General features: G+C 43.6%; 2 protein-coding genes across 5 annotated transcripts in view; both read left to right on the forward strand.

Moving 5' to 3' along the window:
* Positions 1-261: 261 nt before the first annotated feature.
* On the forward strand, positions 262-2,765 carry HSPA2 (heat shock protein family A (Hsp70) member 2). The gene is given in 1 exon segment (NM_001328289.1): positions 262-2,765. A coding segment is annotated over 1 exon segment (1,923 nt). The 5' UTR covers positions 262-370; the 3' UTR covers positions 2,294-2,765.
* A 6,654-nt stretch (positions 2,766-9,419) lies between these two features.
* The window catches only part of PPP1R36 (protein phosphatase 1 regulatory subunit 36), a 39,497-nt gene continuing 31,996 nt past the window's right edge, over positions 9,420-16,920 (forward strand). The window contains exons 1-4 of one of the 4 annotated variants that reach the window (XM_016926224.3): positions 9,420-9,592; positions 10,449-10,513; positions 11,165-11,218; positions 12,346-12,393. Coding sequence is in view for 2 of the 4 variants with exons in the window: in XM_510003.7 (XP_510003.2) it covers positions 9,524-9,592; positions 10,449-10,513; positions 12,346-12,393 (182 nt within the window). In the remaining 2 variants the exon portion in view is untranslated. The remainder of the gene's footprint in view (positions 9,593-10,448; positions 10,514-11,164; positions 11,219-12,345; positions 12,394-16,920) is intronic. The other 3 variants (XM_510003.7, XM_016926223.3, XM_063793552.1) reach the window with 3 other exon arrangements.

Genomic DNA, 16,920 nt, shown 5'->3' on the forward strand with positions numbered 1-16,920 from the left:
GGCGCGCGAGGCGCCACGGCCTGGCGGCCGAGAGTCAGGGAGGAACCTCATTTACATAACGGCCGCCCCTCTGTCTCCTGGCGGGGGCCGGAGTCCCGCCCCTCGTCCAACTTGAAATCTGTTGGGTCACGGGCCAGTCACTCCGACCTAGGCAAGCCTGTGGTGGAGCTGGAAGAGTTTGTGAGGGCGGTCCCGGGAGCGGATTGGGTCTGGGAGTTCCCAGAGGCGGCTATAAGAACCGGGAACTGGGCGCGCGTAGCTGAGTTGCTGGTAGTGCCCGTGGTGCTTGGTTCGAGGTGGCCGTTAGTTGACTCCGCGGAGTTCATCTCCCTGGTTTTCCCGTCCTAACGTCGCTCGCCTTTCAGTCAGGATGTCTGCCCGTGGCCCGGCTATCGGCATCGACCTGGGCACCACCTATTCGTGCGTGGGGGTCTTCCAACATGGCAAGGTGGAGATCATCGCCAACGACCAGGGCAATCGCACCACCCCCAGCTACGTGGCCTTCACGGACACCGAGCGCCTCATCGGCGACGCCGCCAAGAACCAGGTGGCCATGAACCCCACCAACACCATCTTCGACGCCAAGAGGCTGATTGGACGGAAGTTCGAGGATGCCACAGTGCAGTCGGATATGAAACACTGGCCGTTCCGGGTGGTGAGCGAGGGAGGCAAGCCCAAAGTGCAAGTAGAGTACAAGGGGGAGACCAAGACCTTCTTCCCAGAGGAGATATCCTCCATGGTCCTCACGAAGATGAAGGAGATCGCGGAAGCCTACCTGGGGGGCAAGGTGCACAGCGCGGTCATAACGGTCCCGGCCTATTTCAACGACTCGCAGCGCCAGGCCACCAAGGACGCAGGCACCATCACGGGGCTCAATGTGCTGCGCATCATCAACGAGCCCACGGCGGCGGCCATCGCCTACGGCCTGGACAAGAAGGGCTGCGCGGGCGGCGAGAAGAACGTGCTCATCTTTGACCTGGGCGGTGGCACTTTCGACGTGTCCATCCTGACCATCGAGGATGGCATCTTCGAGGTGAAGTCCACGGCCGGCGACACCCACCTGGGCGGTGAGGACTTCGACAACCGCATGGTGAGCCACCTGGCGGAGGAGTTCAAGCGCAAGCACAAGAAGGACATTGGGCCCAACAAGCGCGCCGTGAGGCGGCTGCGCACCGCTTGCGAGCGCGCCAAGCGCACCCTGAGCTCGTCCACGCAGGCGAGCATCGAGATCGACTCGCTCTACGAGGGCGTGGACTTCTATACGTCCATCACGCGCGCCCGCTTCGAGGAGCTCAATGCCGACCTCTTTCGCGGGACCCTGGAGCCGGTGGAGAAGGCGCTGCGCGACGCCAAGCTGGACAAGGGCCAAATCCAGGAGATCGTGCTGGTGGGCGGCTCCACTCGTATCCCCAAGATCCAGAAGCTGCTGCAGGATTTCTTCAACGGCAAGGAGCTGAACAAGAGCATCAACCCCGACGAGGCGGTGGCCTATGGCGCCGCGGTGCAGGCGGCCATCCTCATCGGCGACAAATCAGAGAATGTGCAGGACCTGCTGCTACTCGACGTGACCCCGTTGTCGCTGGGCATCGAGACAGCTGGCGGTGTCATGACCCCACTCATCAAGAGGAACACCACGATCCCCACCAAGCAGACGCAGACCTTCACCACCTACTCGGACAACCAGAGCAGCGTACTGGTGCAGGTATACGAGGGCGAACGGGCCATGACCAAGGACAATAACCTGCTGGGCAAGTTCGACCTGACCGGGATTCCCCCTGCGCCTCGCGGGGTCCCCCAAATCGAGGTTACCTTCGACATTGACGCCAATGGCATCCTTAACGTTACCGCCGCCGACAAGAGCACCGGTAAGGAAAACAAAATCACCATCACCAATGACAAAGGTCGTCTGAGCAAGGACGACATTGACCGGATGGTGCAGGAGGCGGAGCGGTACAAATCGGAAGATGAGGCGAATCGCGACCGAGTCGCGGCCAAAAACGCCCTGGAGTCCTATACCTACAACATCAAGCAGACGGTGGAAGACGAGAAACTGAGGGGCAAGATTAGCGAGCAGGACAAAAACAAGATCCTCGACAAGTGTCAGGAGGTGATCAACTGGCTCGACCGAAACCAGATGGCAGAGAAAGATGAGTATGAACACAAGCAGAAAGAGCTCGAAAGAGTTTGCAACCCCATCATCAGCAAACTTTACCAAGGTGGTCCTGGCGGCGGCGGCAGCGGCGGCGGCGGTTCAGGAGCCTCCGGGGGACCCACCATCGAAGAAGTGGACTAAGCTTGCACTCAAGTCAGCGTAAACCTCTTTGCCTTTCTCTCTCTCTTTTTTTTTTTTTTTGTTTGTTTCTTTGAAATGTCCTTGTGCCAGGTACGAGATCTATTGTTGGAAGTCTTTGGTATATGCAAATGAAAGGAGAGGTGCAACAACTTAGTTTAATTATAAAAGTTCCAAAGTTTGTTTTTTAAAAACATTATTCGAGGTTTCTCTTTAATGCATTTTGCGTGTTTGCTGACTTGAGCATTTTTGATTAGTTCGTGCATGGAGATTTGTTTGAGATGAGAAACCTTAAGTTTGCACACCTGTTCTGTAGAAGCTTGGAAACAGTAAAATATATTGGAGCTTAAATTGTTTATTTTTATGTACTACTTGAAAACTAAACTGAACATTGCAGTAATGTTAAGGACAGGTATACTTTTTGCAAACAAATGCGTAAATGCAAATGTAAAGTAAAGCTGAAATTGATCTCAAAGTTACTGTCTTGGAGTTTTCAATTTTCCTTCCTTTATATTTTACCCATATTCGTCTTTTAAGATGTTAGTATGATGTGAAATTTATCTAACCAATCTTGTTTAATTCCCAGATGAGGGTGCTGCCTTGAATTCCAACAACTTAAGGGGAGAAAAATCTGGGTAAACTTCGCCCACCCTTAAATACAGAAACCTGACTTGGGGTCTTCCTAGTGTACTCACACTCCTACAACTTAAGTGTCCAAATGAAAATTCACCTGAATATTCCAGGAAGATATGAGCTATATTCTGGGGTTAAGTGTAAAATGAGCCTTTAACAAAAGCTGGGCAGAAGTTGTCTTATAATTGCCAAAGGAAATATGGAAACAAATTAATTTTGTGACATACAGGAGCCTGAAACAAGAGACAGCAGGCAAGCTTTCAAGTGACTTAATAGTGAGTATAAATTTAGTCAAACTTGTTTAATTTTCTAGTAAAACAGCTCAACTTCTGAGCTTATGGCAAATTCTAATAACATGTTTCCCGCAGTTAGAATTACTTGGGTAGGGAAACATAATTATTATTATTTTTTTCTGGTTTGGGGATCATAACGTTTTTGCAATACTTGCCTTAAATCACTATGATAGATTTCTTTCTTAAAAGGCAAACTGTACTAGATAGTCTTGTATTTTGTTAATATACAACTTGTTCATTTTCCTCCATATCCAATTTGAGATTGTTATAGATAAGAATATTGCAACCCTTTGGTGATCCACTATCCTGGACTTAATCTTTAAAATTCACATCCTTCAGAGAAAGGAATTCATTTTTATTTTTTAGTGAAATGACATGACTACTCTTTTCTTACTCTCTTTAAGGAGAACTTGAGAGAAATTCAGTAACACCAATAGGAAAATGCATAGTTAACCTAATGTTTTTACTGCACATAGACGTTTTGATATCTTTCCACATGATGCAGGTTTGCTTCATGCTGCTCATAAGACAATAGTTATGAAAGCTTTATCTTCAATTTAGTAGTGGACCCATCTATGTCATTCAGAGAGATTAATTTTATGAATAATGGAATGAGTAATAATTTTAAAACTAGGTAAGAAGTTAGCCTAAGAATACTGGCCTTTGGTAATGACCCTTTCATACAAGAGTTGACTCTTAAGTACACATAAGGTGTTTTTTTTTTTTTTTCCTTTTTAGCAAGCCTCATTTGGGTAGGGGGGAGGAAGATAAATAGCCAACAGTGAAATTGCTTCAAAATAAAAACCTTTTTTTTTTTTTAAAGGAAACTGCTTTTTATACTCTGAAAAGCTAAAGATAACTCCAATTTATCAGTGCTGGTGTCACGTTGGTGGAAATTTTTCAGCAATGAGCATTTAAGGGTGTTTCATGGACTACAGGCATAAATATGTGACAAACTACTATGGTACTACAAAATCAGGTTAATTGTAGCTTTAGAGTGACGTTTACTGTGAGTTTTACCAAGATAATACCCATTCTGTTACCCTTTTATTAGTCCTTTATTTGTTGAAAGTGTTCATTCCTTGCTCTAACTTCAAAATATAATGGAGCCCTTCTGTAAATGCAGTTTGGTATGACTCATTTTAGACCTCACTTAAGAGATTAGTTTCTAAAGTATCAGAAAATGACCATTGGTAGTTTTTGATCCTACGGCCTGACCTCCGGTAGCTTGCTATAATACTAACATCAATCTGGGCAGATACTTCATTTTCTATTTTGAAAAGTAATTTGTAAAACTCAAATTCTTGAGTTTTACATTCTTGAGCATTCTTGAGAGTGTTTCTTATTTAATTCTCTCTTTTCAAATTTACCAAGATTTGCATATTACCAAGATAAAGCCACCAAAGTAGCCATTCACTTTCCAGGGGTCAGTTGAAACTTGTAACCTGATAACTCCTGGGAACTCCTTAGCAGATGTTAGATCAGCCATAGTCAAATAACAGTGGAAAAAGTACGTGATGTTAGGATGGGGCTAAATTACAGTTTAAGGATTCTCCGACAGGCACTTATCTGAAATTCTTTTTTTTTTTTTTTTTTTTGAGACGGAATTTCACTCTTGTTGCCCAGGCTGGAGTGCAATGGCTTGATCTCGGCTCACTTCAACCTCCGCCTCCCGGGTTCAAGCGATTCTCCTGCCTCAGCCTACTGAGTAGCTGGGATTACAGGCATGCACCACCACACCCGGCTAATTTTGTATTTTTAGTAGAGATGGGGTTTCTCCATGTTTGTCAGGCTGGTCTGGAACTCCCGACCTCAGGTGATCCGCCCGCCTTGGCCTCCCCAAGTGCTGGGATTACAGGTGTGAGCCACGCGCCAGCCCACTTACCTGAAATTCTTATCTGAATGTTTGATTAACATAGTTGTCCCTGTTTTGAGGGAACAAATATAGACACCTGTCAAACGAAGACATAACTGGTTGTTTACAGTATTTGAGATGTGTGAAATTTCAAAACAAACTCACTTTAAATTTTTTATAGTATTGATTTGATATGTATAATGAAAATGCATTAAAACTTGTACATTAGGAGATCTTAGTACAATTTACAACTGTTAATTTAACATGTATGTGTAATATTATGTTACCCATTCAATATGTAATGGAGACTTAATGAGTATTTCTTTTTTATGTATAATCTTAAACAGGAATACAACCTGGCTATCTAGATGAAATCAGAACATCTATTTTTATGATTTTCCAATAGTGGACCTATAACATATTCTTACTTTTAACTGAATGTAGTTTATAAAGGTTGTGTTGTGAGGCATGCTCCTCTTGCTTTTGAACACGATTTAAATTGAAGTTTAAAAATATCTCACATCCGTATGTCACAACTGTTAAGGGAATATATATGTTTGGATTCAGAAGCAGGAATATTCAATTGTGTAATGTATAAATAGGTGTGAATAAACTTCTGAATTAGTTACAGAATTAGGAGCAGAATTTAATTCCTCGAGGAAAATTTTGGATCTTTAGAAAAAGCCCAGTTTCGTTTTGTTTTCTGAGAGTCTCACTCTGTTGCTCAGGCTAGAGTGCAGTGGGGCCTCCTCGGCTCCCTGCAACCTCTGCAATTCTCCTGCCTCAGCCTTCCGAGTAGCTGGGATTACAGGCGCACGCCACCACACCCAGCTAATTTTTGTATTTTTAGTAGAGAGGGTTTCACCGTGTTGGCCAGGCTGGACTCGAACTCCTGACCTCAGCTGATCTGCCCGCCTCGGCCTCCCAAAGTGCTGGGATTGCAGGCGTGAGCCACTGCGCTTGGCAAAAGCCCAGTATTTATTTTTTTTTTTGAGACAGAGTCTTGCTCTGTTGCCCAGGCTGGAGTGCAATGACACGACGGCTCACTGCGACCTCTGCCTCCTGGGTTCAAGTGATTCTCCCACCTCAGACTCCTGAATGGCTGGGACTATGTAGTAGAGACAGAGTTTCACCATGTTGACCAGGCTGGTCTGGAACTCCTGACCTCAAGTGATCTGCCCGCCTTGGCTTCCCAAAGTACTGGGATTACAGGCCTGACCCACTATGTCTGGCCCCAGTGTTTATTCTTGATACAGCTTTTTATTTTTTTTTGAGTTGGAGTCTCCTTCTGTCGCCCAGGCTGGAGTGCAGTGGAGCAATCTCGGTTTACTGCAACCTCCGCCTCCTGGGTTCAAGCAATTCTCCCGCCTCAGCCTCCGGAGTTGCTGTAATTATAGGCACCCACCACCACAACTGGCTAATTTTTGTATTTTTAGTAGAGACGGGGTTTCACCATGTTGGCCAGGCTGGTCTTGAATTCCTGACCTCAGGTCATCAGCCCGCCTCAGCCTCCCAAAGTGCTGGGATTACAGGCCTGAGCCACTGCACCCAGCCTTGATGTAGCTTTTGAAATGGAAATATTTTAGGATATATGCATTTCTGAAATTTAATAGGGTGATGCTTAATGTTAAAATGTCTTTCCCTTAGAACATACCAAGATGTCATAGGCCCTTTCTTCCCCTTCTTTCAGTGTAGATTAGGTTGTCTGTGAATTGAAGGTTTAGTAAATAAGCAATCAAAAATGGAGCTGCTGGCGCGGTGGCTCATGCCTATAATCCCAGCACTTTGGGAGGCCGAAACGGGCAGATCACTTGAAGTCAGGAGTTCGAGACCAGCCTGGCCAACATGGTGAAATCCTGTCTCTACTAAAAATACAAAAATCAGCCAGGCATGGTGGCGTGCCCCTATAGTCCCAGCTACTCAAGAGGCTGAGGTGGGAGAATCGCTTGAGCCTGGGAGGCGGAGGTTGCAGTGAGCGGAGATCGCACTACCGTATTCCAGCCCGGGCGACAGAGTGAGACCCTGTCTCAAAACAAAACAAATGAACAAACAAAAAAACAGGAGCTGCCATCTCCAGATGTATAGTGTCAGAAAAAAAAATAATTTTTTAAAAATGGAGTTGTTAATTCAAAAATTTGCATTGCTGTTTTCTTCTGTGGAAAGTTAATTTTTTAAGGTAGAATTACAACACTATAAAAACCTGTCCATTGGCCAGGTGCGGTGGCTCACGCCTGTAATCCCAGCACTTTGGGAGGCCGAGGCGGGCAGATCATGAGGTCAGGAGATTGAGACCATCCTGGCTAACACGGTGAAACCCCGTCTCTACTAAAAAATAAGCCGGGCGTGGTGGGGGCTCCTGTGGTCCCAGCTACTCAGGAGACTGAGGCAGAATGGCGTGAACCTGGGAGGCGGAGTTTGCAGTGAGCCGAGATCATGCCACTGCACTCCAGACGGGGCAACAGAGCGAGACTCCGTCTCAAAACAAACAAACAAAAAAACAAACCTGTCCATTATCTTTTTTATAGAATTAGCATGAATTATATTCAGTTAATGTCTTGGACCTAAAATCTGGGACCAGCAATTTAGTTATATATTATATGCTCTTAGATAGTTATATGACCTTAAGTTTCTCTTAATTAGGAAAAAAAAAAATTTCCTCACAGGACACTTGGAGTTATCAAATATTTAGAAGTTACCTTCATCCCTACTAAATATCATCAATTGTGTTTATTCTTCTTTACAGGGAAAATCATATTTCCAGTTTTGGTTGTGAGTTTCTAATGTCATTTAAAAAGAAACCTAACTGGTGAAAAATGTACCTTAGGAAATGGGTGGGTCACTTTTTAAAATAAGTACTGTAATGATTAAGAGATGTAAAAACAATCTTTTCTTCCTCCTTTTGTTTGGGGTAAAGTGATAGAGAAGTATAAGATTGTCCCTTCAGAGTTACTGAAACTTTCCTTTAAATATTATGTCCCTCTATCACATGCGAAATAACTTCTCCTTTAATTTTTAAGTAGTTATTGTTTTGGGCTCTCAACTTTTATTTTTACCTAAGTTTTGTACATTAGACAGCCTAAGTTTATTCTTTGATAAGATATATAGATCTTAAGTTTTCTATCAGCACTTCTCCACACATTATTGGGATGAACTGAAGAGGTTTACTGACCACTAGTGTGGTCTTCCCGGTAATGATTATGCAGTGATTGGATGCCATCCAGATTCCTTGGTCTGTCTGCATCTTTTCTGGAGCTTTACCTCATTATTTCCCTGTCCTGTCCACCCCAAGTTATGTTCGCTACTTGGTGAAAAGCTCTTGGCATATGGGATAGTCTCCTTTTCAAGCGTGTCATCTTGTAGTAAGAAAGCCTTGCCTGCAGCCAGTATATAGGTGGGTTTCCATATACCTGGACCAACTGAACAGCTGCCAGAATGGACTCAAGTGAGCAGAACATGAATCTAGATGATTACTATTTAATCAGTGTAGCCAGTGATTGTGTATTACCAAGTAGTGAGACTGGGAGGGTGGGAATAGAAGAAGCAGTGGGATGACTACTGACATAACTTAAAAGTTTATGGGAGTATATATCCACTACTTATGAGCCTCTCATGCCAATTAAGCTGTGGTGATACAAAAGAATATACTAGGCATTCCCAATCATGTTGCATCATCTAGCATTGCTCACTTAGAGCTGGGAGGAAAAAAAATCAGCCAGAATCAGCATTATCAACTCCGTTGCAAGAAGGAATTACAAGACACATGATTTGAAAAGTGTAAATGTAAAAATATCAATTGAATACCCATTGACACTAAGCAAGGTCCTTTGTTTTTGAGCAACACTAATTTTGAGTACTTAAGACTGGTGCTTTACACACACCACTCCAAAAATCCACATAACCCCTGATTTGGTGTTTTCAGAAGAAAGATCAGAATAGTCTTCTCCTAGATTCCACAGCTTGTTAAGCAGCACAACTGTTATGAAAACCTTATTTCCGTACCCATGTTCTCTTCCACGAGGCTACCCTGCTTCCCCACCTCAACCCTGCTCTCCCCATCAACCTAGGTTCATCCTGGATTTGAACTTAATAATAGTGCTAATCATGAAAGCTAGGAAGAAATGGATCTTTCTTTCCTATAGGACTGAATGTAGTTACTCCAATTAAAACAGTAAAGTGAATAACTTCATGAAGTTCACGGTTGGAATGCCATGAAGAATTATGCCCTGGGCGGCTTTACAATGGATAGGCCAATACGTCGCCACGGCTTTTAAGACTGGGAAACGGGGCACCAGGCTGGGCTTTGGAAATCGCCGGAGAAGCCTGGGTGCGGCCGCAGCCCGCGCGGCCTAGGACGGAAGCGACGCCCCGCCCCGCTCCGCGCCCCGGGCAGCCGTGTGCAGGCGCCTGCGGGCGGTATCCTCGGCGACGCCGTATCGCTGCCAGGGCGAGACCATGTACCGGGTGCCCGAGTTTTATGCAAGGAGGAAGCGGTTAGGTGGGCAGACCCCTTACTTGATGGATGTAAGTGCAGCCTTGGTCGCCCCCACACCCGGGCTGGGCGCAAGGCGGGCCCTGCTGCCCCCAACCGGCGCCGCGCCCCTCGCCCTCCTCCAGAGGCGGGTCGTCGCCTTCGCCCCGGGCTGGCGGTTCTCAAAGACACCTGGCCATATTTGCCTAGAAAAAAAAAAAAAACTCTGGTGTATTTGACAGATGGTCAGAATTGAATTCTGGCTCCCTGCGCAGGTAGTTAGATATTTACGAAATCCCACCTCACCACCTCTAATTGGTTGGTTGCAAAATAGGGAGACCTACTGCGGGGGAAGCAGCCCCGCTCTGGGTAGAAAGGCTGGTGGGTGCTAGCTTCCACGGTGAAAAGGGTGTACTTAACTTTTTGCCACTGCCTGTAAAGGGCAGGCTCGGTGTTGGAGCCCGGAAGTCTCCAGAACCAGACAGCTGAGGCTGTCCTGGGCATCAGTTTATTGTCTGAATTTCAATTAATTGGTAGATTGCTATGATGAGCTATATGTAGTCCCAATTTCCTTCCTATCTTTCGCCCTTCCCTTCCTCCGCTGCTTCTTTCCTCTTTTCCTACTTTCCTCCCTTCCTTTCTCCCTCTCCCTCCTTCCTGCTGTTCTACTGAAACCACACCTAAAATCAATCAAAGCGATAAAATCCTAGCTTCAAGTTTAACGCTTTAGGATTCTACACTCTTATTGAAAGTGTAAAGAGGGACTAGTAGGAACCATTGGTTTTTGTTTCCTTTTTATTACTCAAAAGATGTGTTAGTAAGTAGGAATTATTGTTAAAGGTTTATTGTGGCATGTGGATTGTAAATTGAGCTTTTAATTATTTTTGCTGCAATCATTTCGTTTTACAGCAGTTGGGATTACGATTAGGGATGTGGTACTGGAAAGATGAAACCAGAACTCTTGAATTCAGAAGGTAAAATTTAACAACACTTTTTTAGAGTTTTTATAAAAATTACATGTGCCTGGGGAAAAAAAAAGCAACAGAAGAGTATAGAGAATAAATACCCACTGAACCTTTGCCATCTGGAAGGAGACAATCATTTCAGTGAACAGCCTTTCTCTGAACGCTTACCAGCTGCTTCACATGGACCAGACACTGTGCTAATGTTTACCAACTCTTTGAAACAGCTGCATGTTAACCAATTTACAGATGAAGAAACTGAGGTTTCAAAGGGTTCAGCGACTTGAGGAAAATTAAGTGACTTAGCCCAATCACACAGCTCAGAGGTGACTAAGATTATTTAAATGTAGGTCTGTTTGATTTACAGAGTCCATGTTTTTAATTATAAAATTGCCTTTTTTAGTTAGAGAAATATAGTTAACATTAATGGGACCATATTATATCTGCTGCAATAGATGGTGAATCTCACAAGGTAAAATTACTAAATTAGAAAAAACTGATTCTAATCTCTATTAAAGAAGACACTGACTCTTACAAGTGTATAGCTAAATTAATAATACTAGACACTATCTGTTGTGCACTGATTGTGTGCCAGGTATTTGCATATTTTTCCAATTCTTAAAACAACGGTGGAAAGTGAACATTAATGTCCTCATTTTATAGATGAAGAAACAAGGCTCAGGGAAATTAAGCAACTGAACCAAAGTCATACAGCCAGTAAGTAGCAAAACTGATAGTTTGAACCAAGATTTGTCTAATGCCAAAGCCCTTTTCATGTACTCGCTGTCTCCCTCAACTAGACAGTAAGCTCCTCAGTGGCAGGAACTATCTTATTCATCCTCAGGTCTCTGGAGCCAGCTACAGAACTTCTTCAGTAGGTACTCAACAAATATTTATTGAGCATGTTCAAAGAATCTGCTAGATTCAAGCAGAGGAAGAACAGATGCAGGTGATCCATTAGAAGACTAGTTGTAGGATTACAGATAATTATACAAGTAAGCAATAGCGAGAGTTAGAATTAACTCCAGGTTGGTAAAAATAGAAAGGCAAAGGACTAAGAAATACTTAAGAGAGGATTGACAGGATGTTTGGATAGGATTGATAGGATGTGGGGATTGGATGTGAAGGGAGAGGGAAAAGCAGTTGTTTAGATTGGCTCCTAGGTGCCTGACTTGGGTGATCAGGTGGCTGGGATTGCCCTTCACCCATATACAGCATTGAAGTGACAAAACTGGTGGCCGGGTGTGGTGGCTCAAGCCTGTAATCCCAGCACTTTGGGAGGCTGAGGCGGGCAGATCACCTGAGGTCGGGAGTTTGAGACCAGCCTGGCCAACATGGTGAAATCCTATCTCTCATAAAAATACAAAAATTAGCCAGGCGTGATGGCGGGCACCTGTAATCCCAGCTACTTGGGAGGCTGAGACAGGAGAATTGCTGGAATCTGGAAAGCAGAGGTTGCAGTGAGCCAAGATTGCGCCACTGCGCTCCAGCCTGGGCGACAGAGAGAGACTCCATCTCAAAAATAAATAAATAAATAACATGACAAAACTGGCCATGTGTTTCAGGTTGCTATGACTTGTTCACATTAATACGTCTTGGGCTGTTGGACAAATGGGGCTGGAGGTCAGGAAAGGAGTTGGCTAAGCAGACATATATAGTTATACTAGATGTTTATAGTTACATTATAAATATAATGACATGTTTCATGTTAATTAAACAAATAATTCAAAGGCTTAATATTTTATTAGAGTCAAAATCAAAAGTTTACATTTTATAGAATATGTATTTCAGTATTTCTGAGTAACCCGTCACTTCAAAGCAGTAATTTCAGTTTTCTTTCTCAGGTTTGCCGCAGAAGATTCTGTCCAGTGGCTCCTGAAACATCACCCTCAGTGAGTGTGAGACAGACAGTGAGATAGCTTTGGGATTAGACAGACAAGATAGTTACAGGAGTCAAAATACATGTTAAAGCACAAGAGAATGTGTGTATAAATATTAAGTGCCAATTTTTTTTTTTTTTTGAGATAGAGTCTCACTCCTGTTGCCCAGGCTGGTGGACAGTGGCATGATCTTGGCTCACTACAGCCTTGACTTCCCAGGCTTAGGTGATTCTCCCATCTCAGCCTAGTACTCACACCACCATGCCCAGCTTGTTTTTTGTATTTTTAGTAGAGACAGTTTTTCACCATGTTGCCCAGGCTGGTCTCGAACTCCTGGGCCCAAGTGATCCACCCTCCTAAGCCCCCCAAAGTGCTGGGACTACAGGTGTGAGCTACCGCATCTGGCTGACAGTATTTTTCAAATTAATTTTCAGTGCTAATCTAACAACCCACCCCAAATGGTGCTATTTCATGTTTGAGCCTACTAATAAGTTCGCAGCTATCAGTTTCATATCATCTTTCATATTCGTGAAATATTCATATTCATAAACTAGAGTTTCCTTTTGTTTGTTCCCAAATTGTTCTTAAACTGTGGTTTGATTTGATTTCCACTAATTTTGGAGAATAGCTACGTGATGGTATGATTTAAAATGTAGGTTATATGACATAATACAAAAACATGAGCAAAAGAGGCCAGACACAAAAATGTAAATACTGCATGATTACATTTGTATAAAAGTTTTGACAAATAGGCAAAAAATAACTTTAATGATAAGAGTAAATAAAAAATAGTGGTCACCTTCAGGGGGTTATCAACTGGTAGCAGCGGGAGACAGTATAAGGAAACCTTCGGAGGTGGTAGAAATGGTCTATATGTTGATCTGGGTGGTAGCTTTATGTGTATATACATATTTAAAAAAATTCATCAAGCTGCACACTTTAAGATTTATGCACCTTACTACGTGTAAGTTATAACTAAAAACAAAAAACAAAAAAACTCCAAACCCCAGACTACGTGGAGTACACAAACTGGGGGGCCGTTAAGGGAGTTGGAAAAGGAATTATTATGAAGAGCAGATGGGGGTGAGCCAGCCTGTTTTTGGTAGAGCTGCTCTGTGTTTAAGTAACTCAATGTGGTGAGCCTTATAGTATCAGGATTACCTTGGGCATCTACCTGCTCAGGTAGAGGAAGGCAGACCCTTGAATATTTTAGGTGAGAGCTGGTATTTGGATTCATTGGAAATATAGGTATTGGTTCCCTGTTAAAGTCTGAGCAAATCCCATCACAATTTTTTTTTTTTTTTTTTTGAGACGGAGTCCCTCTCTTGTGGCTCAGGCTGGAGTGCAGTGGAGTGGTCCTGGCTCACGGCAACCTCCCCCTCCCGGGTTCAAGCGATTCTCTTGCCTCAGCCTCCTGAGTAGCTGGGATTACTGGCATGCGCCACCACAGCCAGCTAATTTTGTATTTTTACAAAATTTAGCTAATTTTTACAAAATTAGGGTTTCTCCATGTTGGTCAGGCTGGTCTCTATCTCCCGACCTCAGGTGATCCACCCACCTCGGCCTCCCAAAGTGCTGGGATTACAGGCGTGAGCCACCGCACCTGGCTTCATCACAAATTTTAACAGATAGTTCGAACCTATCTGTTACAGATAGTTAGTTCAAACCTATCTGTTCAAACCTAAGTCAGAGAGGACTCTTGAGCTGGAACATGCTTTTTCTGTCAGAGACAGTGCTACTGGAGACTTTTGTTACTCCAGTTGGTGGTGAAGAGGCAAGGCTGAGGCAGAGGTGGTTGAGAGTAGACAGTGGTAGGGATGGAAGCTGCAGAGGTAGCAGGCGTGTTCAGTGACTGCTCTCAAACCTAGCAGGGCGAGATTAGAACTAGCCAGACAAGACAATTATGCAGCAATCCAAGAGGCAGGTGACTAGGACCCAGATGAGCTCTGGCAGGAGAATGGAAAGATAAGCAGGGGTGGGGAGAGCCAGTAAGTGTGTGGAGTGGGTAAAGGGCAACAAGCTTATTTTTTTAAACGCATACTATTCGAGGTGCCCTGTAGGACCCCCAGGTTAAGAATCCAGTAGGCAGGAGTTTGGCCCTTAGGAGAAAGGCAAGTGCAAAATTAGAGTGGGAAGTGGAATGATTGAGGCCAGAACCCTAGGAAATACCTACTTTAAAAAATTATGAAATATATTATTTAAAATCATACTATTTAACCGTTTTCTTGTTTGCCTAGAGAATACTCGCCAGTGGCGCTTGCAGCTACAGCGTTTACCCCGAGATAACTCTGCCATGAAATGTCTCACTTTCCTTATTATTTTCTCATCATTCTAGTATATTGACTTTGGAAACAAAAGACATTCTGTTTATAGCATTCGGTTTTTAGTGGTATTTCCATTTACAAAATACAGTAATTGTCTATCGCTGAAAATTTCAAATCCTGGAAAACGTAGCATTCCTACACATGATGTTAACATAGTTCTCGAACAGTTGTTAGCTGAAGATTCAGTTGATAAATAAGATTTTTCTGAAATAGACGATTCTGATGATTGAGATGATTCTGATGTTAGTTCTGTTGAGAAATAACTCTAAGAATAGTTTTGTATTTTATTTTCATGTGGAAAATCAGTCAGATTTGCTTCAGCCTCAAAGAGGGTGTTTATGTAAAATTAAATGAATGTTGGCAGTGAGCTACACTTTTCTTTTTTCTAAATAGGAAAAGGATTAAAAACATCAGTGAGTACCTGTAGTCCCAGTAAGTCGGGAGGTTGAGGGGACAGGATTGCTTGAGACTAGGAATTTGAGGTTATATTATGCCATGATCACACCTGGGAATAGCACCAGCCGCTGTACTGCAGTCTGAACAACATAGCAAGACCCCGTCTCTTAAAAAAAAATTGCAAAATACTAATAAGCAAAAACAAAGCACAGTCCCACCCAGCAAGTAACTGTTAACATCTTATGGTATACATGTATAGCTTTCCAAATCTTCTTCTGATTTTCCCCTCTCTCTGTCTCTCTACACACACCACTCTCTTAACATTTTGCATTTCCATCATTTCATATCTTTTTCCTCATTAAAAAATTGTACATATATACTGAAAAACAAGTATATAAATGTACAAAGCAGAAAGTGAAGATTCCACCACAGTTGTATACCCAAAGACCACCAGTGCACCAATGTTAAGAGTTACCAAGTTATTTTTATTTTGTGTTTTCAACATACTGGTTACATTTACTTTACATTTTGTGACTGATAATTCCAAAATCTGAAGTCTTTGTAGATTGATTTTTTTTTTTTTTTTTTGAGACAGCGTTTCACTCCCATTGCCCAGGCTCACTGCAGCCTCTGCCTCCCAGGCTCAAGTAATTCTCCCTTAGCCTCCCAAGTAGCTGGGACTACAGGCAGATGCCACCGCGTCTGGCTAATTTTTTGTATTTTTGTAGAGACAGGGTTTTACCATGTTGCCCAGGCTGGTCTCAAACTCCTGAGCTCAAGCAATCTGCCTGCCTCAGCCTTCCAAAGTGCTGGGATTATAGGCGTGAGCCACTGTACCCTGCCTTGCAGGTTTGATTTTGTTGCCAGTTTTACTTTTCTTGCAGCATTATTTTAAAAACTTTTAAAAAAAGTATAAATAGGCTGGGTGTGGTGGCTCACACCTGCGATCTTAGCATTTTGGTAAGCTGAAGTGGGAGGATTGCTTGAGCCCAGTAGTTTGAGACCAGCCTGGGCAACGTAGTGAGACTTCTGTTCCCACAAATTTTTTTTTTTTTTTTTTTTTTTTTTTAATTAGCTGGGCCTGGTGGTATGCGCCTGTAGTCCCAGCTACTTGGGATGCTGAGGTGGGAGGATTGAGGCTGTGGTGAGTCATGATTGCGCCACTGTGCTCCAGCCTGGGTGATAGAGTGAGACCCAATCTCCAAAAAGTGTGTGTGTGTGTGTGTGTGTGTGTGTGTGTAAACATTTAAAACTTTTTATGTTATTTTAGAATTTTAGAGACAGGGTCTCACTTTGTCACCTAGGCTGGAGTGCCGTGGCATGATCTTAGCTCAGTGTAGCCTTGACCTCCTGGGCTTAAGCGATCCTCCCACTTCAGCCCCCACTGCGCCCACCCGCCGCCCCCCAGCAAATAGCTGAAACTACAGGGACATGCCACCATGCCCAGCTAATTTTTTTGTAGAGATGGGGTTTTGCCACGTTGCCCAGGCTGGTCTGGAACTCCTGAGCTCAAGCAATCTGCCTGCCTCAGCCTCCCAAAGTACTAGGATTACAGGTGTGAGCCACCATGCCTGGCCCATTATAACTTTTTATATTAGAAGATTTCAAATATATAAAGGTAGGGAAGATTGTGTAATGAACCCCAACAAACCCTTAACAGCATCAAGAAGTACCAAATTAAAGTCAATTTCATATCTATACCTCTGTCTACCCCGCTCCTCAATTATTTTGAAGCCAATCCCAGGCATCATATCATCTGTAAATATTTCAGTATGTATCTCAAAGAATAAGCACTATCTTAGAAAACACAACTGATGTA

This window comes from Pan troglodytes, chromosome 15, assembly GCF_028858775.2.
Source record: "Pan troglodytes isolate AG18354 chromosome 15, NHGRI_mPanTro3-v2.0_pri, whole genome shotgun sequence".
Classification (NCBI taxonomy): domain Eukaryota; kingdom Metazoa; phylum Chordata; class Mammalia; order Primates; family Hominidae; genus Pan; species Pan troglodytes.